This window comes from Penicillium diatomitis, assembly GCF_028827545.1.
Source record: "Penicillium diatomitis strain IBT 30728 chromosome Unknown utg000006l_segment0_segment0, whole genome shotgun sequence".
Classification (NCBI taxonomy): Eukaryota; Fungi; Ascomycota; class Eurotiomycetes; order Eurotiales; family Aspergillaceae; genus Penicillium; species Penicillium diatomitis.
In genome coordinates this window covers 305,923-319,838 of record NW_026623178.1, presented here as the reverse complement: position 1 = coordinate 319,838, position 13,916 = coordinate 305,923, and the positions used below count along the sequence as shown (strand labels likewise).

The following is a 13,916-nucleotide window of genomic DNA, read 5'->3' as shown; positions in this document are numbered from 1 at the left end:
AGACTGCGTGACAAGATGTAGAAGTGATAATGTTTACGTGGTCAAGAGCTGAGCCGCGAGACAAGCGACAGTTCAAATGCGAATGATGCGACCTCATCAAAGTATACAATTTACCCCTCCTTGGGTTACGATGAAGAAGATCATTTGTCCCGCGCTAAAACGCGCTCAGCCACGCACGTGCGCTGAGGTTGTTGGTTTGGCCCGGCGATCAACGGGGATGCAGCTGAAAGGAGCTCGCTCATCCGTTTCGAAGTTCTGGAATGACTTTCTGTGGGTCTACTTTGTGATGTCTTCTTGGTGTGTCCAGGAAAGCGAACCAAAGAAGAAAGAGAAAACAAAAGGGGTGTTACGTGTCTTCTCGCTTCTAGGAACTTGTCGACGCTGGAATGCAAGCGACAATTTGCACTGACATAAGAGTTGTCCCATTCTAGTCGACTTGCGTTTCTTCCGGTTGGAGAGGATGTAGTGATCGGCTGTGGAACACTTGGTCTGGAGGGAAACAATCTTGCCGATGTTATTGATAATGAAGCTCAAGTACCGCACCCTCGCTAAGAGTTTGACTTTCAAAAGCTACTCGCCTATTGTCATGCTGCGATAAGCTTCCTACAGCTTCGAGCTTGTCCCCTGCAGAGATCGATGTCCAGAGGCCCGATTTGCAGGAAGATTTACTCCCCAAGCAATCTTGCAATCCCACTGGAGATGTGTCTCCCCGTCTCTGTCCAGCAGCTCCCTCGCGTCATGCCGAACAGCGACAATGTCATGGAACACCATATCGCCAACACCACCCTCGGTGCTGAGCACCCAGCGACGAGCGATCTCCTTACTCACAGGGTCGTTGTCGCGCTCGGCGTCGATGACTAGAAGAAGACCGCATAGGATCCAGGCCACTGTGAACATATATCGACGCGCGTCGGCCAGAATCGCCGTTGGAGCTTGTTTTCCGAGAGCAAATCTGGTGGTCAGCGCGGACCAGGCTGCAGTCAACGCTTCATGATGTGACGTTGTGCGGACCAAGGCCAAAAGGCGCTGAACCCAGGTAGAAAACACGTCCCAGTGGTCCGCCTTGAGCAAGAACCGGATCATTTCGCTCGCGAGCACGTTCGTAGTCCCTTCCCAGATCGAATTGACAGATGTGTTGCGCAGCAATCGCGAGATATTGAACTCGGGCTCATCGGCCTCGTCCATATAGCCCACACCACCCATGGCCTCCTGACACTCTTGAATGCCGTAGACTGCCATTTTGCTTACAACAGCTTTGGTCGTGGCGGTCAAGGTTCGAAAGACAATCTCGGCTTCTCGACCTGGCTTCGGCATATGGGCATGCTCAGAAGGCCGAGTCGCTTTATTCTCAACTAATCCCATAACAGCCACCGTGAAGAAACCGAGATTCATTCCACCGCGATGCTTGACCTCTTGATCTGCCAGCAGACGCAGATGCATGGGAATGAGCCAAAGAGGCTCACCCACCGTTGTACGAGCCTTTGCAAAGCTCTTGGTGATGCTGATCGCACGACGCCAGCCGGACAAGGATCCGATGAATGTGTGAATGCGAGTGATGTTCAGAAGAGGCGCAATCGTAACAACTCCCTGGTCAATTGCTCCCACCAAATGCGCTCTCATATCTCGCAGTTCCAATTCAGCAGTCGGAAGCTCTTTGGTGCCGAGTTTATTCTTCAAGCGATGAATGCGAACCCCGTTCGAAATTTGACGTGATACGCCATTCGAATCTGTCACGGTCCTTCGAAGGGGCGCTAAGAACGTGCTCAATTTCCCGGAGGGGGTCTTTGCTAGGAGCAAGGCGACATTGGCATCAGTCGCAGATGAGAAGAATTTGAACCCATTGATCAAGTAATCACCATCGCCTAAGGAATCAACGCCCGAACCCTCTGGTAGAGGCGAATACGTTGCCCATGTCTCGGTGTTTTGGACATCACTACCGCCTGCTCGTTCCGTCATCCACTGCCCTGAGGTCCAATGATCATCTGTCTCCGAAATGAGACCCTTGTACACGACTTGAAACGGATGAGAAGACGGCAAGTCGTTGATCTTGGACGTGAGTATGAACGCAGCACCGTCTGTCATGCTGATCGGACAAGAATAGAGTCCAGAGGAAGGCGAGTACAGATAATTTCTATTCTTCCGAGTCAGAACAGTGCGTTGCTTGGAATAATTAATGCACTGCCAGGTACTCTAATGACCGGTGAGTGTATTTCAGACACTTACAATGCATATTGCACAGTTCTCCGATCTGTGCCCAGTGAAGGGTCATACCCTGCCGATACAATTCGGCGACGAGCTCCCCATTTCCCCAGCTGCTTCCATCCGGCTGCAGTGACCAGGCGATCGAAGTCATACCGTTTACCCCAGACATTGTGGCTTTTTACATATGGCTGATTGCGCTCCGCATCGGCACTCCACTCTCGTACTTGCTCTGAGATAGCCTCCGCTCCGAGTTGGCTGAATTGTGACTCGACCGCGTCAAGTGTAGTGGCCGGAATATACCCTTGAAATTTGTCAGTCCAGGTCACTTCAACGCAGTCGTTCATGGGGTGATGAGACCACCACACTCAACATGACGCACATTTCAAGAGACGCTTGAGACTGGGATCCGTCGTGTAAGTGTTCTCAAGCGGGACTGGTTGTGTGATATAGCCAGTATCCGCAGTCGCTGGCTGGGGTGGCGATGAGGACATATCGTACTGGCACGTCCGCTGTGAGATGGGTATGAGAGAAATGATTGCTACGCGCGTTTCAGGAGATATCCGAAGAAAACAAACCCCCGTTGAACGTAGAACACAAAAGCTGGGGTAGCCATTCCTCGACCGATGATCCACAGCGGGGAACTGTTGATCACTCCAACGAGTCCCATTGTAGAACCTCGGCGTTTTTAAAGTTTATAGAACGGGCTTGACGGGCAGGAGTGACACGTTCCGCCGTGAAAGTGAACCTCGGCTTTCCAGCTAACTCCACCGATGCAACATTAAAATGCAGCCACGTATATTCGGACAACCGATGCAAAGGGAAGACAGGGAAACAAAAATAGAGTAAAGCGGTAGCGTAAAATTGAGCTGGCCAGAAAATGGATCACACTTTTGATGACCAAGAAGTGGAGAGTGTATTTCTTAACCTTGTCCACTCTTGAACGGTTCGGTCCTTTGACAGCAAATCCTGAGAAGAGCATGTGAATCGATCAAGAGAACGGAATTTCCACACTGCTTCGAAAAAGCAGTGGAACAAATCACGATCCCACCAACGCAATCCTCAGGGTGGCTATGCCGCAATAATCGATTAAATACTACATCTCATGAAGCGTGTTATACCCAGTCTCGATCAGACTGCGCGGTCCACGGACATCGGAGCAGATATGCCAATAAAAAAGACCACCTAGCTTTGACGAGGTCACAAACTCGGCCTTTTGTTGGACTGTGGCTGGAATGTCATATGTCACGAACCCCCCGTCGGGCCCCACGCAGGATGCAGCACCAATGGACTTGTCATAGTATTCGACGGACCCTGGCCGCGGCAAGTCAGAGTAGTCGAAGACGCCTTCCTCGCCACCAGAAGCACTATAAAACTGCCCGGGTCCATTGCTGCCTAAAAATGAACGCCCATAAGCCGGAATCCCTAGGATGATCTTTCTGGAAGGGACGCCTTGGGATAAGACGTAGTTGACGGCTGTGCAGCCTGAGATTGGGGAGCCGTAGAGCTGTGCTTGATGGGCCGTTTCAGGATTCCAAGGTCCCGAGAAGTCGTAAGCCATCAGATTAAGCATGTCCAGATACTGGTGAGCTGAAGTCAAATCGATGTTCTGGAGAGCCCATTGACCGGCGGGAAGACAAGAAGCTAGCACAAAGCGTGGAGCTGGCAAGACCTCGCGCAATTTGGCCAGCAAGCGAACATAATCCCTGCCTTGCTGGGGATCAGCGGGATGTTCCCAATCCACTACTCTGCATCGTTAGCCCGCCGATCCCGGGGTTCAAGCTTTGGGTGGGGAGGAAACTGTGATTGTGGACTTACCGTCAATGCCATCTAGCCCAAATTGATCCACCAAGCCGCGTGCGCTCTGAGCGAACGTATCAAGCAGGGACCGATTCCGAGCGACGGCTGCAAAGTTTTCGCTGCCTTTGCCACCACCTCCTACGGAGAGAATGACTCGCATCTTGGAATATTGTTGTTTCAGCTGCACAAAGGCACGAAGGCAGCCCTCCGTCCCATCCACTGGCATTTGCGTATCCGCCCATTGATCGCTCAACTAATTGCCATCCGGTTAGATCCAATGCAGCAACCCCGTCCATGATCCACGTAGTGGAAGTAACAATAGCAAACTCACGTAGATTGTGCCATCTTCTCTGACCCTGTAACGAGGAAAATCCTTCAAATGTCAGTGTTTGTCGTCATCTAGCCGAAACAGTGGATTCGAGGGAAAACAGAACAGCGGATGACGACAAGGAATGCAAAAGAGAGACACTCCATGTACACAATGTCAATGACCCACCAGGCAAAGGCGTAGAAGACGTGGGAGATAAAGCCCAAGCGCAGAGACGACGGCGGCTGCTTCTTGTAGATTCGCCAGTTCGGATAGTAGGCTGCGTTGATGTACAGAGGAACCTGATATGGACTGGGCGACTCAGCCGCGGCGGGGTCGGAAGCCTGTCGCCGCCGAAACATGCCCGAAAACATGATCACTTGTCACCCAAGCCTGTTGATGAGAGCACCGCTCGCTCGCTCATGGACATACCATATGTGAGAGTATGAATACAGACGCAATATTTGATGGAGTAGACAGATGAAGTGAAGGCGATTTGACAGTGGACAAAATAAGGCGTGGAAGCGTTAGGTCCAGTGGTGTTTCCTAAAAAGGAATCCGTCACGTGTGTCACTTCCGAAACGGTTGGAAAGGTGATCACTCGCGGCGCGCAGGAAGATGAGGCGGGTGTTTTTGAGAATTTCCGGGTTATACCACTGTGGCTCTTATTTCACTCGGTTGGTTGAATTCTTGAAAGTGTCGACTGACTGTGTCAAGTGTCAAGTGAAGAGCACTCTGGAGCCTGCACCGCCGAGGACGTCAGCGGTCTAGTGTGGGGGATGCACGCCCTCGGAAGACCAAAAGGTGATCAAGTGGGTTTCACGAAGTACGATCTCCCATTGTGGCTGCCCAAAGACCTGCTTTGCATGGTGAAACACATGACTTCGACAGAGAGCCGCCCCAATGTTCGACTGTCGGCGCCATAGGACGTGGCTCAGACGGACAAAGTACAATGGATCTGACACTTCCGCCGGGGCTATTGAATAAGCTACAGATCACCGTCAGCGCCAACCGCCACTGACTTGTCAGCCGCATGCTCATGCAGACAGACGATCACCTTCAAGCAAATCATGTCGTCCAAGGGCCCGCGAATGGACGTGAAGGTCGTTGCCAAAAACCATCGGACTATTGCCTGTCCATCGCGAATATCATATCTCAGGGGCATCGCTGCTCGACCCCAGATGACATGCGGGGAGACCGGGAGCTAGTCGCTGCACGCAACCCAATTAGGTGATAATCGTTTACGCCTCCTCGCAGACCATGCAGGAGAGGCAGGTCCTTGCGCAAAGGCACAGGCTTGACAGTAGTAGTAGTAGCGCCCGAACAGCCCCAGATCTCGCCGGATTGACCGGGATCCTTGTGCGGATCACATACGGTCGCTTTAGTTTGATGCAGGCGTGATCAGGCAGGCTCGACACTGGGAGAGACATGCGGAACAGATTCATCAATATGAGTTGGGTCTCCTGGTCATGCTAGAAGCTAGTGTAGTGGCAAGTCCAGGTGTTGGCTGGCCTAGACTTCAGCCTCTGAGCCTATACTTATCGCAGAGGAGAATTTTTCTGGGATAATTGCTTCTTCCTGTCGATGCTCAGATCGCCTCCCGGGCCCTGGACCATTGGCTGGAAGTTCTCCAGAGTTCGATGCCCCCAATACTCCCACACATCGTGTGTTCGTGAGGTTGACAGCTACATGTTAGGGTGGTCCAGTCGACCTAAGCGAGGCCAACAGTCCGGCGAGACTGGAAATGTGTATTGTGCCGTTCCGTAGTGCAAAGGCGCAGCGGGGGAAACTATGGTGACAACTGACAAGTTGTCGAACAAGTTGTCGAACAAGTTGTCGAACAAGTTGTCGAACAAGTACTACCTAATCGAACGAAAAAGCCCGTTACAAGTGTACAGGATTCCACCAAACTGTTAGGGTTGGGGATCGACATCCATGCTGTAGCAAGTTGATTTATCTAATTTTTTTTCTCCTGGCACCCTTCCATCTCAGTGCATTTCCGAGGCAATCACTATTGGAATGGACCGTTGATCAGTCTCTTAAGCTCTTGTGTTGAGGTTAGATAGGCCAGTTGCCAAGGAATTGATGTTGATGGGCTGTGAGGCGAGGGACCGCGCAGATACTGTGATTATGTCAGTTTACAGTGTTAGGTAGTGAGTATACAATTGTGCATCGATATACATTGCCTCAGTACAACACTTGGTTTATATCATCCAATATTTAGAGGCTGGTCATGACAAACCTCATCGCCATCGTGAGAAGTGATCCTTCACGTCAATATAAACGTACACCTGTGAGCTGCCAACTCCATGTTGCGTGGTAGAAACCATGTCGTTCCGTCTCTATACAAAATGAGGGTTCGTCCCAGCCACGTTCACCATTAACATGGAGCCGCCCAGACGAGTTCACATTTCCTCGGACGACATCTGAGGCTTCAGTCCTTCCCATTTCACTACCAGGATAGAGACTTCATTGAGAATCTGAGGCATAGGTGTTGTCTCTGTCACATCAGTAAACTCCCGATCAAGGCCCAAGAAGAGTACAGCACTAGGGGGAATTTATTGATTGGCGGATAGGTGTGAGCACTGAGCAGTAATTGCCTTCGTGTCCTGATTTCTAAGGCCACCAGAACTTTCCATCCGCCTTCAATATCCATCTAAGCATGCGGCCCGAATCAAGCTGCTAGACAAAACACCCTCCTGGATTTTTCTTTGCGATCACTTCTTCACCTACCGAGTCTGATAGATCAGTGCACTGCCCCCATCTTCAACCACACATCAATAACAACCGCCACTCTTGAAGAAGCGGCCGGCGCGCTACTTTATTCCTTGTGAAGCTCGCTCAAAACCACCCTCAGCCACAATGACCGCCGATGTCCACAGCGCGGCATCGCGAGTTCTCTCCGCAGAGCCTATGCGGGACCCCAGTTACAATGACTTTTCCTTCACACCATTCCTTCGCCGAAGCTTCGGATTTGGTCTCGCCAGTGATGTGCCCGTCTGCAAAGCCTACGGTGAAGGTCACTGCCCCCTAGGGCCTGCTTGTCCCGATCGCCATCCCACGCCCTCGCGCATCACCACATCCACGACCACTGCCTCCGGCATGGCCCCATCCACTACACATGGCTCCCTTGTCTGCAAACATTTCCTGAAGGGTCTGTGCAAGAAAGGCGTGAAATGCGAGTACCTACACGAATACAACCTACGGCGCATGCCCGAATGCGCATCCTTTTCGCGGTCCGGATATTGCCCCAACGGCGACGATTGTCTCTATCAGCACGTGCGAGAGGAGGCTCGACTCCCGCCTTGCGAGCACTACGATCGGGGCTTTTGCGAGTTGGGTCCTCTTTGCGCCAAGCGCCATGTTCGTCGGAAACTCTGCTTATTCTATCTTGCCGGGTTTTGTCCCGAGGGGAAAGCGTGCGCCAATGCACACCCACGATGGACCGAGAATCTCCCACGACCTACGATGCGGACTGAAAAGACCGAGGAGGAATTGGAGCATGAGCGGGCTCTGATTCGCGAGGAACAGGAGCGAGAGAAAGAACGCGAGCGAGAGTGGCGGAGCGAGCGAGGCCGCGGGGGCGGTTTCATGCGTGGTCGTTATCGCGGTCGAGGCCGGGGGTAGAGTTGCACTGGACATCTGTCGATTGACCGTCACAGCGCACAATCTTTGTAGCGTTCTTGCATTCTCATGGCGAGGTCGGGCGTTGGGAGGGGGGATCGCATTCTTCGAGTGGGGCCAGTGCGTCTTCAATTGTCATCGTGGCCATTGATTTCCAATTTTCTATCTCATGACATGTTTGATCAAAATGACATATATTTTGGAGTAAATACCCTGAATGGGGTACCTGTAATGAATGAGAGTCACATTCTGCTTCTCTGAAAGGCCGTCCTGCAGCTAATCTCGTAGAGTCATGGAAGCTTCTCGACTCGAACTCGGCCTGCTTCGCAGAGCCGGGCACCTAGTCGCCTCATTTTGTCCACCTTCATTCTAAAGAAGAATGACGGGTGTCTGGCCTTGGTCCTCCTCAGCTGGGCTTTGACCTTGACCATGCGATTGCTGACCGAGCTTATGCCTGTGTCGAAGAATAGCGATCATGCAGGTACAGTGGTCAGACGGACAGTAGATTAGGTAACCTAGTCCGATGTGATTGAGGTACTGGGTAGAAGTTTTCGAGTCATGCTTATGGGTATCTGGCCATTGCCGGTGTCGTGGTCATGGATATCACAATTTCCGGCCCACTAGTAGTGCTGAGCTGCATGACTGATTCAGATCCATTGAATTGCGTGCTGGAGATCATAATAATACCCAGTGACTGAGACACCAGCTGCGGCACTCATGTTTTTATGCCTGAGGCACCAACATGGTTCAATCGGCGCTGCAAAGTCGATGACATCATCATCGTGTTCCTGTCACGGGCGGGCCAGTCCGAGTCAGCAACGCGGGATATTCCAGAGGGACTTCTTCTTCATCACTGCTCCGACCTCGTAGGATATTATTCCACAGCCCATTGATCTCTCGATGTCCCTACACTCTTAAGTAAGCTTAATTCACAGAGTCCCCTCCTGCCCCAACTCCGCCTTCTCGTCGATTGTAGTCCGTCCCCATTAGCAGTCATCATCGCATTCCAGCATTGGTGGACGATGCAGCGGGGTCCGTCCCCAGGAGGGACCCATTTACCGGGTGCATTTGTCATTTGTCAGAGATCGGTCAGACTCAACTAACCCTGCCTCCATATCCGTAGATCCTCTCGTGGACGGCCACAGTCCAATCAGTGACCCCCATTGCTCCGTCATCCCTGACTGATAGACGCATTACGGATTTACAGTAATCGTTTGTCAAGAACCTTCGACGGGTTGACCAACGGGGGGCGAGCCAGATTGCCCACTGGTTGACATGCGCAAGTCTGCCAATTCCGTTCCAGCTATGCTAAGATTGACTAAGCCAACGCTACCGTCGGCTCGCCAAAGACGTATGACGCGAAGAGGGACCCGTCCCGGACCCTCCAAGGTGTCCATTTGGGTGGAGTCCTCGACTCCTGTGCAGACGAGGCAGGCCGATAAGCAGAGAAAAAGGCCCTCAGAGACCTGGTCGACGAAGAAGAAGAAGAAGAAGACATGTTGGACATTTCTATTTAACCGCTCAATCCCCGCTCCAACAGCTTTCTCTCTGTTTTCCTTCTTCAACCGCATCTCGTCTTCCTTCGACATCACTTGTCTACACCCAATTCACATTATTCACCATGGCTCCCAAGGTTGCAATCGTCTTCGTATGTGCCAATGACTTTTTTTCTTTCCTTTACACTCGTGGGCCAATGACACGGTGGAACTAACACGAACGGACTTTAGTACTCGATGTACGGCCACATCGTCAAGATGGCCGAGGCTGAGAAGAAGGGTATCGAGGCTGCTGGTGGCCAGGCCGACATCTTCCAGTATGTTCTTCCCCAGGACTCTTACCATTCTTTTCACCCCTTGTCGCATTCTTAAGCTAATCATATGAAAAGAATCGCCGAGACCCTCTCCGAGGATGTCCTCGCCAAGATGCACGCTCCTCCCAAGACCAGCTACCCCGTTGCTGAGCCCACCGACCTGCTCGAGTACGATGCCATCCTCTTCGGTATCCCCACCCGTTACGGTAACTTCCCTGCTCAGTGGAAGACCTTCTGGGACAAGACCGGCGGCATCTGGGCCAGCGGTGGCTTCGCTGGCAAGTACGCTGGCACCTTCGTCTCCACCGGTACCCCCGGTGGTGGCCAGGAGTCCACCGTCATGTCCTGCATGAGCACCTTTGTTCACCACGGCTTCAACTTCGTTCCCCTCGGCTACAAGACCACCTTCCCCCAACTCACCAACCTCGAGGAGGTTCACGGTGGCAGCCCCTGGGGTGCTGGTACCTTCGCTGTAAGTTGAGATTTCAGAGTACATGGGAACATCGATCCCCCGTCACCCTAATGACATGAAGCTAATACCAGTTCCATTAGGGCCCCGATGGATCTCGCCAGCCCAGCGCTCTTGAGCTCCAGATTGCCGAGCTTCAGGGCAAGTGGTTCTACGAGACCGTTGCCAAGGCCAACTGACTGCATGGCAGAGCCGAGTCGAAGCCCGAGACTCCGGCCCCGACTGCAGGTGCAGCTGCTCAGCAGCCTGCCCAGCAGCAAAAGGGCACCCAGCAAGCTGCACAGGACAAAGATCATGAAGGAGGTCCATGTGGTCTGCCCAAGAAGTGTTCCATCATGTAAATGATGTGAATATTTCAGGCCCAACCCTATTGTTTCTCCCTCGATTTCCCCTGTGTCATTTCAGCTGGCGGCGTTCTTGCAGGCGTTTCGATATTTTCAATGATGATATGGACATAACATACACAAATACCTCCCCTTGGGAGAAGACTTCTTTTAAGAGATACACTAATTTATACTGGGTGAAACCTCTTCATCATCACTTATCTTGTGCTCACTCCATCTGTAGTAAAACATATCAAAGTCTGGTACATTTTATTGCGGCGCGGCAGTTCACTCGCCGACGCCTCTAATTAACCTGAAAGAACATGACCATCCAGACAGAGCTCGGCCTTCTTTGACTAGACTAGGAAGCCGGACATGGGATGAACATGCCCGCATAGATATCAACAAGGCCAGTGCCATTGTCGTGTAGGCTGATGAAAATGTAGCCAGCAATCGTATACCTCACAACCTCACCACCTCACTAAACCCCTCTTTGTACTGAGTGTGCCGGCTTCGTTGCCCCTCCATCTGAGGTCCGTCGAATTTCTCACCGCTCTTCAGCGAGCATTTGCAGAATGTCACCGCCTTCATCCTGTGACGTGACCTGCCGGAGCTTTGACAATAATATGCCTGGTACGAACATTCATTATCACTTTCACCAAATCATGCGTTGAGACTTCAAATCACCAGACCTGCAGCAAGATACCAGGTCACCTTCGTTACATCTTTGTCTTCTGCTGATTTGATCTTTATAATGGCGTCTCGACCGATCCTTCTGCGATTTGAAAGCAGAAACGGCCAGTTCCGTCTTACCGTCAACCCTACAAATCAGTTCCCGGCACTTCAAGACAAGGTGAGACGACTCCCGCTCGTGACAACACCCTCTATGATTTAAGCCCAGCTAAGACATACAATTTCAAACAGATCGTTGAAAATCTTCCTGCGGACGTCGATCCATCATCCATAATTCTCTCGAATAAACCGATTGGCACAGGTGGAGCAGAGCGAGAGTTGGAAGCACTGGGTGGTGTTGCCATTACGGAGGTTGGCCTCAAGTGAGTTCAGGTCCCGACTCGATCGCGCGGCTAGAATTCTACATATGCTGATGCCGTTCAATTACCAGACACGGAGACAAACTCTTCCTCGGATATCGTGAGAAAGCAGCCAGTCAGCCAAATGGAACCACAAACGGAACCTCATCAACACCCGCTGAGCGGCGCTTGAATGGAGCCCCTGTGCCTCAAACCCAGACCGTTCCAATTTATGCCCAACCTACCTCACCTACCCTCAACATCTCCAATCCGTGGGATGTAGTGCAGCAGTCCCCACTCGACGATCGCCTGGACAAACTAGATGGTAAGATCAAGCGGAGCAAGGATCCTAGGATGTGCAAGCATGGACCTCGTGGCATGTGCGACTATTGCATGCCACTTGAGCCTTACGATGCCAAGTATCTTTCCGAAAAGAAGATCAAGCACCTTTCATTCCACTCCTATCTCCGAAAGATCAATGCCGCGACCAACAAACCAGAAATGAAGGCCTCATTTATGCCACCCTTGAATGAGCCATATTATCGTGTTCAAAAAGATTGTCCATCGGGACACCCAGCATGGCCGGAAGGTATTTGCACCAAGTGCCAGCCTAGTGCAATCAGCCTGCAGCCCCAAGAGTTTCGCATGGTTGATCATGTGGAGTTTGCGTCTCCAGACTTGATCAACTCATTACTGGATTTCTGGAGAAAATCAGGCGCACAAAGGCTGGGATTCCTCTATGGAACCTACGAGGAGTATACCGAGGTACCTTTGGGTGTCAAGGCGGTGGTTCAAGCCATTTACGAGCCACCTCAGAATGGCGAGATCGATGGCGTGACCCTTCGTGACTGGGACAACGAGAAAGAGGTCGACGATGTCGCTCATCTCTGTGGGCTGCAAAAGGTGGGAGTGATCTTCACTGATCTTCTTGATGCAGGCCAAGGTGATGGCTCCGTTGTGTGCAAGCGACACATTGACTCCTACTACCTGTCATCTCTTGAAGTTATCTTTGCGGCCCGCCTTCAATCTCAATATCCAAAGGCCACGAAATGGAGCCGCAGTGGACGATTTGGCTCCGACTTTGTTACTTGTGTGCTGAGTGGAGATGAGGCCGGTGCTATCGCCGTCAGTGCATACCAGGCCACAGTTTCCGCAGCCGAAATGGTGCGAGCCAACATCATCGAGCCATCCGCGGAACCATCTGTGATGCTGGTGCAGTCTGAGGATGACGACGACGCGGGCAGCCAGACAAGGTACATTCCAGAAGTCTTCTACCGTCGAATTAACGAATACGGTGCCAGCGTCCAAGAAAACGCCAAACCCAGCTTCCCCGTCGACTATCTCCTGGTCACGTTGACACATGGATTCCCGACTGAATCCAAGCCTCTATTCATGAATAGCACGTTCCCGATCGAGAACCGCGAGATTATCGGAGAAAGCCAGGAATTGCGACATGTGGCACAAAAGCTCATGTCCAGTGATGCTGGTCAAGTCACGCAAGGCGTCTCAGATTTCCACCTGCTGTGTTTCCTGCACGGACTCTCAACGTTCAACAAGGTAAGTTGTCATCAATCAGGATTGTCTCAAACATGCTCCCTGAAACAACGAGACGAATGTTGATGGATTGCTTACACAATATACCACTTCTACAGGACGAAGAATCCCTCCTCGGCCGCGTCGCAACAACCCACGAAACCACAGAGGGCCTACAGCTGCTGAATACCTCGGGTTGGGCAACGTTGATGACAATACTTCAGGAGAGTGGTGAGCGCCCCCCAAGCGCCCGTGGCCTCCCACGGCCGCGGTCCCCAATCCTGCCTCTCCCAAATCCGACGGTGAACAGCTTGCTAAGAGGTTCAAGGGAACTAGGATAGAGTAATGGAGTGTATTTTCCTTCGTCTGCCTTTCTCTCTCCCGGATTCGATGTCCGCTCCACGGGTTCCAGCTCGACCTTCTCTTCTTCTGTCTCTATCTCTTTTCTTCGTTCCGATTAGCGTCTAAGTCGGTATACGTGGTTCGAGCGTCTAGCGAAAAGGCTGAAACCAAAGAAACTCCGGCAAAGATTCCTGACGATAGCTTTCATGAATCTCTTCATTTCTTCTTTTCTCACACACTGTACCTTGGCTGCATCGTCCTGGAGAGGGGGTGGGGGTGGTGAAGAGGCCGGCAAGATTGGAGATATGAGTAGATCTTCATAAAAATCGGGGACTTTCTGGTCTTCTCGGAAGGGTCAATGGTACACGTTGCGTCACTGCATTGCTTTAATGGGACGTCATGTGGCGTAAGTCAAGGATAGAGAACGATGTAGCACGAAATATATGAATTGAAAGATGAGATGAATCAATTTATTTCA

The 13,916-nt window shown here is 51.7% G+C and overlaps 5 protein-coding genes across 5 annotated transcripts; 3 read left to right on the top strand and 2 right to left on the bottom strand.

The window, feature by feature from the left end:
• Positions 1-603: 603 nt before the first annotated feature.
• On the bottom strand, positions 604-2,693 carry N7539_005784 (putative acyl-CoA dehydrogenase; the record flags this gene model as incomplete). Its single annotated transcript, XM_056935386.1, has 3 exons — positions 604-2,083; positions 2,224-2,503; positions 2,582-2,693. 3 exons carry the CDS (start codon positions 2,691-2,693, stop codon positions 604-606), a joined length of 1,872 nt encoding a protein of 623 aa, XP_056789258.1.
• A 602-nt stretch (positions 2,694-3,295) lies between these two features.
• On the bottom strand, positions 3,296-4,680 carry N7539_005783 (glycoside hydrolase family 18 protein; the record flags this gene model as incomplete). The annotated part of the gene is made up of 4 exons (XM_056935385.1): positions 3,296-3,942; positions 4,018-4,252; positions 4,331-4,355; positions 4,496-4,680. The coding sequence occupies 4 exons, from the start codon at positions 4,678-4,680 to the stop codon at positions 3,296-3,298; spliced, it is 1,092 nt and encodes a 363-aa protein (XP_056789257.1).
• A 2,488-nt stretch (positions 4,681-7,168) lies between these two features.
• Positions 7,169-7,933, top strand: yth1 (cleavage polyadenylation factor RNA-binding subunit YTH1; the record flags this gene model as incomplete). Its single annotated transcript, XM_056935384.1, has 1 exon — positions 7,169-7,933. One exon carries the CDS (start codon positions 7,169-7,171, stop codon positions 7,931-7,933), a length of 765 nt encoding a protein of 254 aa, XP_056789256.1.
• Positions 7,934-9,551: 1,618 nt separating this feature from the next.
• Positions 9,552-10,388, top strand: pst2 (putative NADH-quinone oxidoreductase Pst2; the record flags this gene model as incomplete). The annotated part of the gene is made up of 4 exons (XM_056935383.1): positions 9,552-9,578; positions 9,658-9,743; positions 9,816-10,212; positions 10,293-10,388. The coding sequence occupies 4 exons, from the start codon at positions 9,552-9,554 to the stop codon at positions 10,386-10,388; spliced, it is 606 nt and encodes a 201-aa protein (XP_056789255.1).
• Positions 10,389-11,286: 898 nt separating this feature from the next.
• On the top strand, positions 11,287-13,437 carry npl4 (nuclear protein localization protein 4; the record flags this gene model as incomplete). The annotated part of the gene is made up of 4 exons (XM_056935382.1): positions 11,287-11,385; positions 11,457-11,587; positions 11,656-13,120; positions 13,216-13,437. 4 exons carry the CDS (start codon positions 11,287-11,289, stop codon positions 13,435-13,437), a joined length of 1,917 nt encoding a protein of 638 aa, XP_056789254.1.
• Between the last annotated feature and the right edge of the window lie 479 nt (positions 13,438-13,916).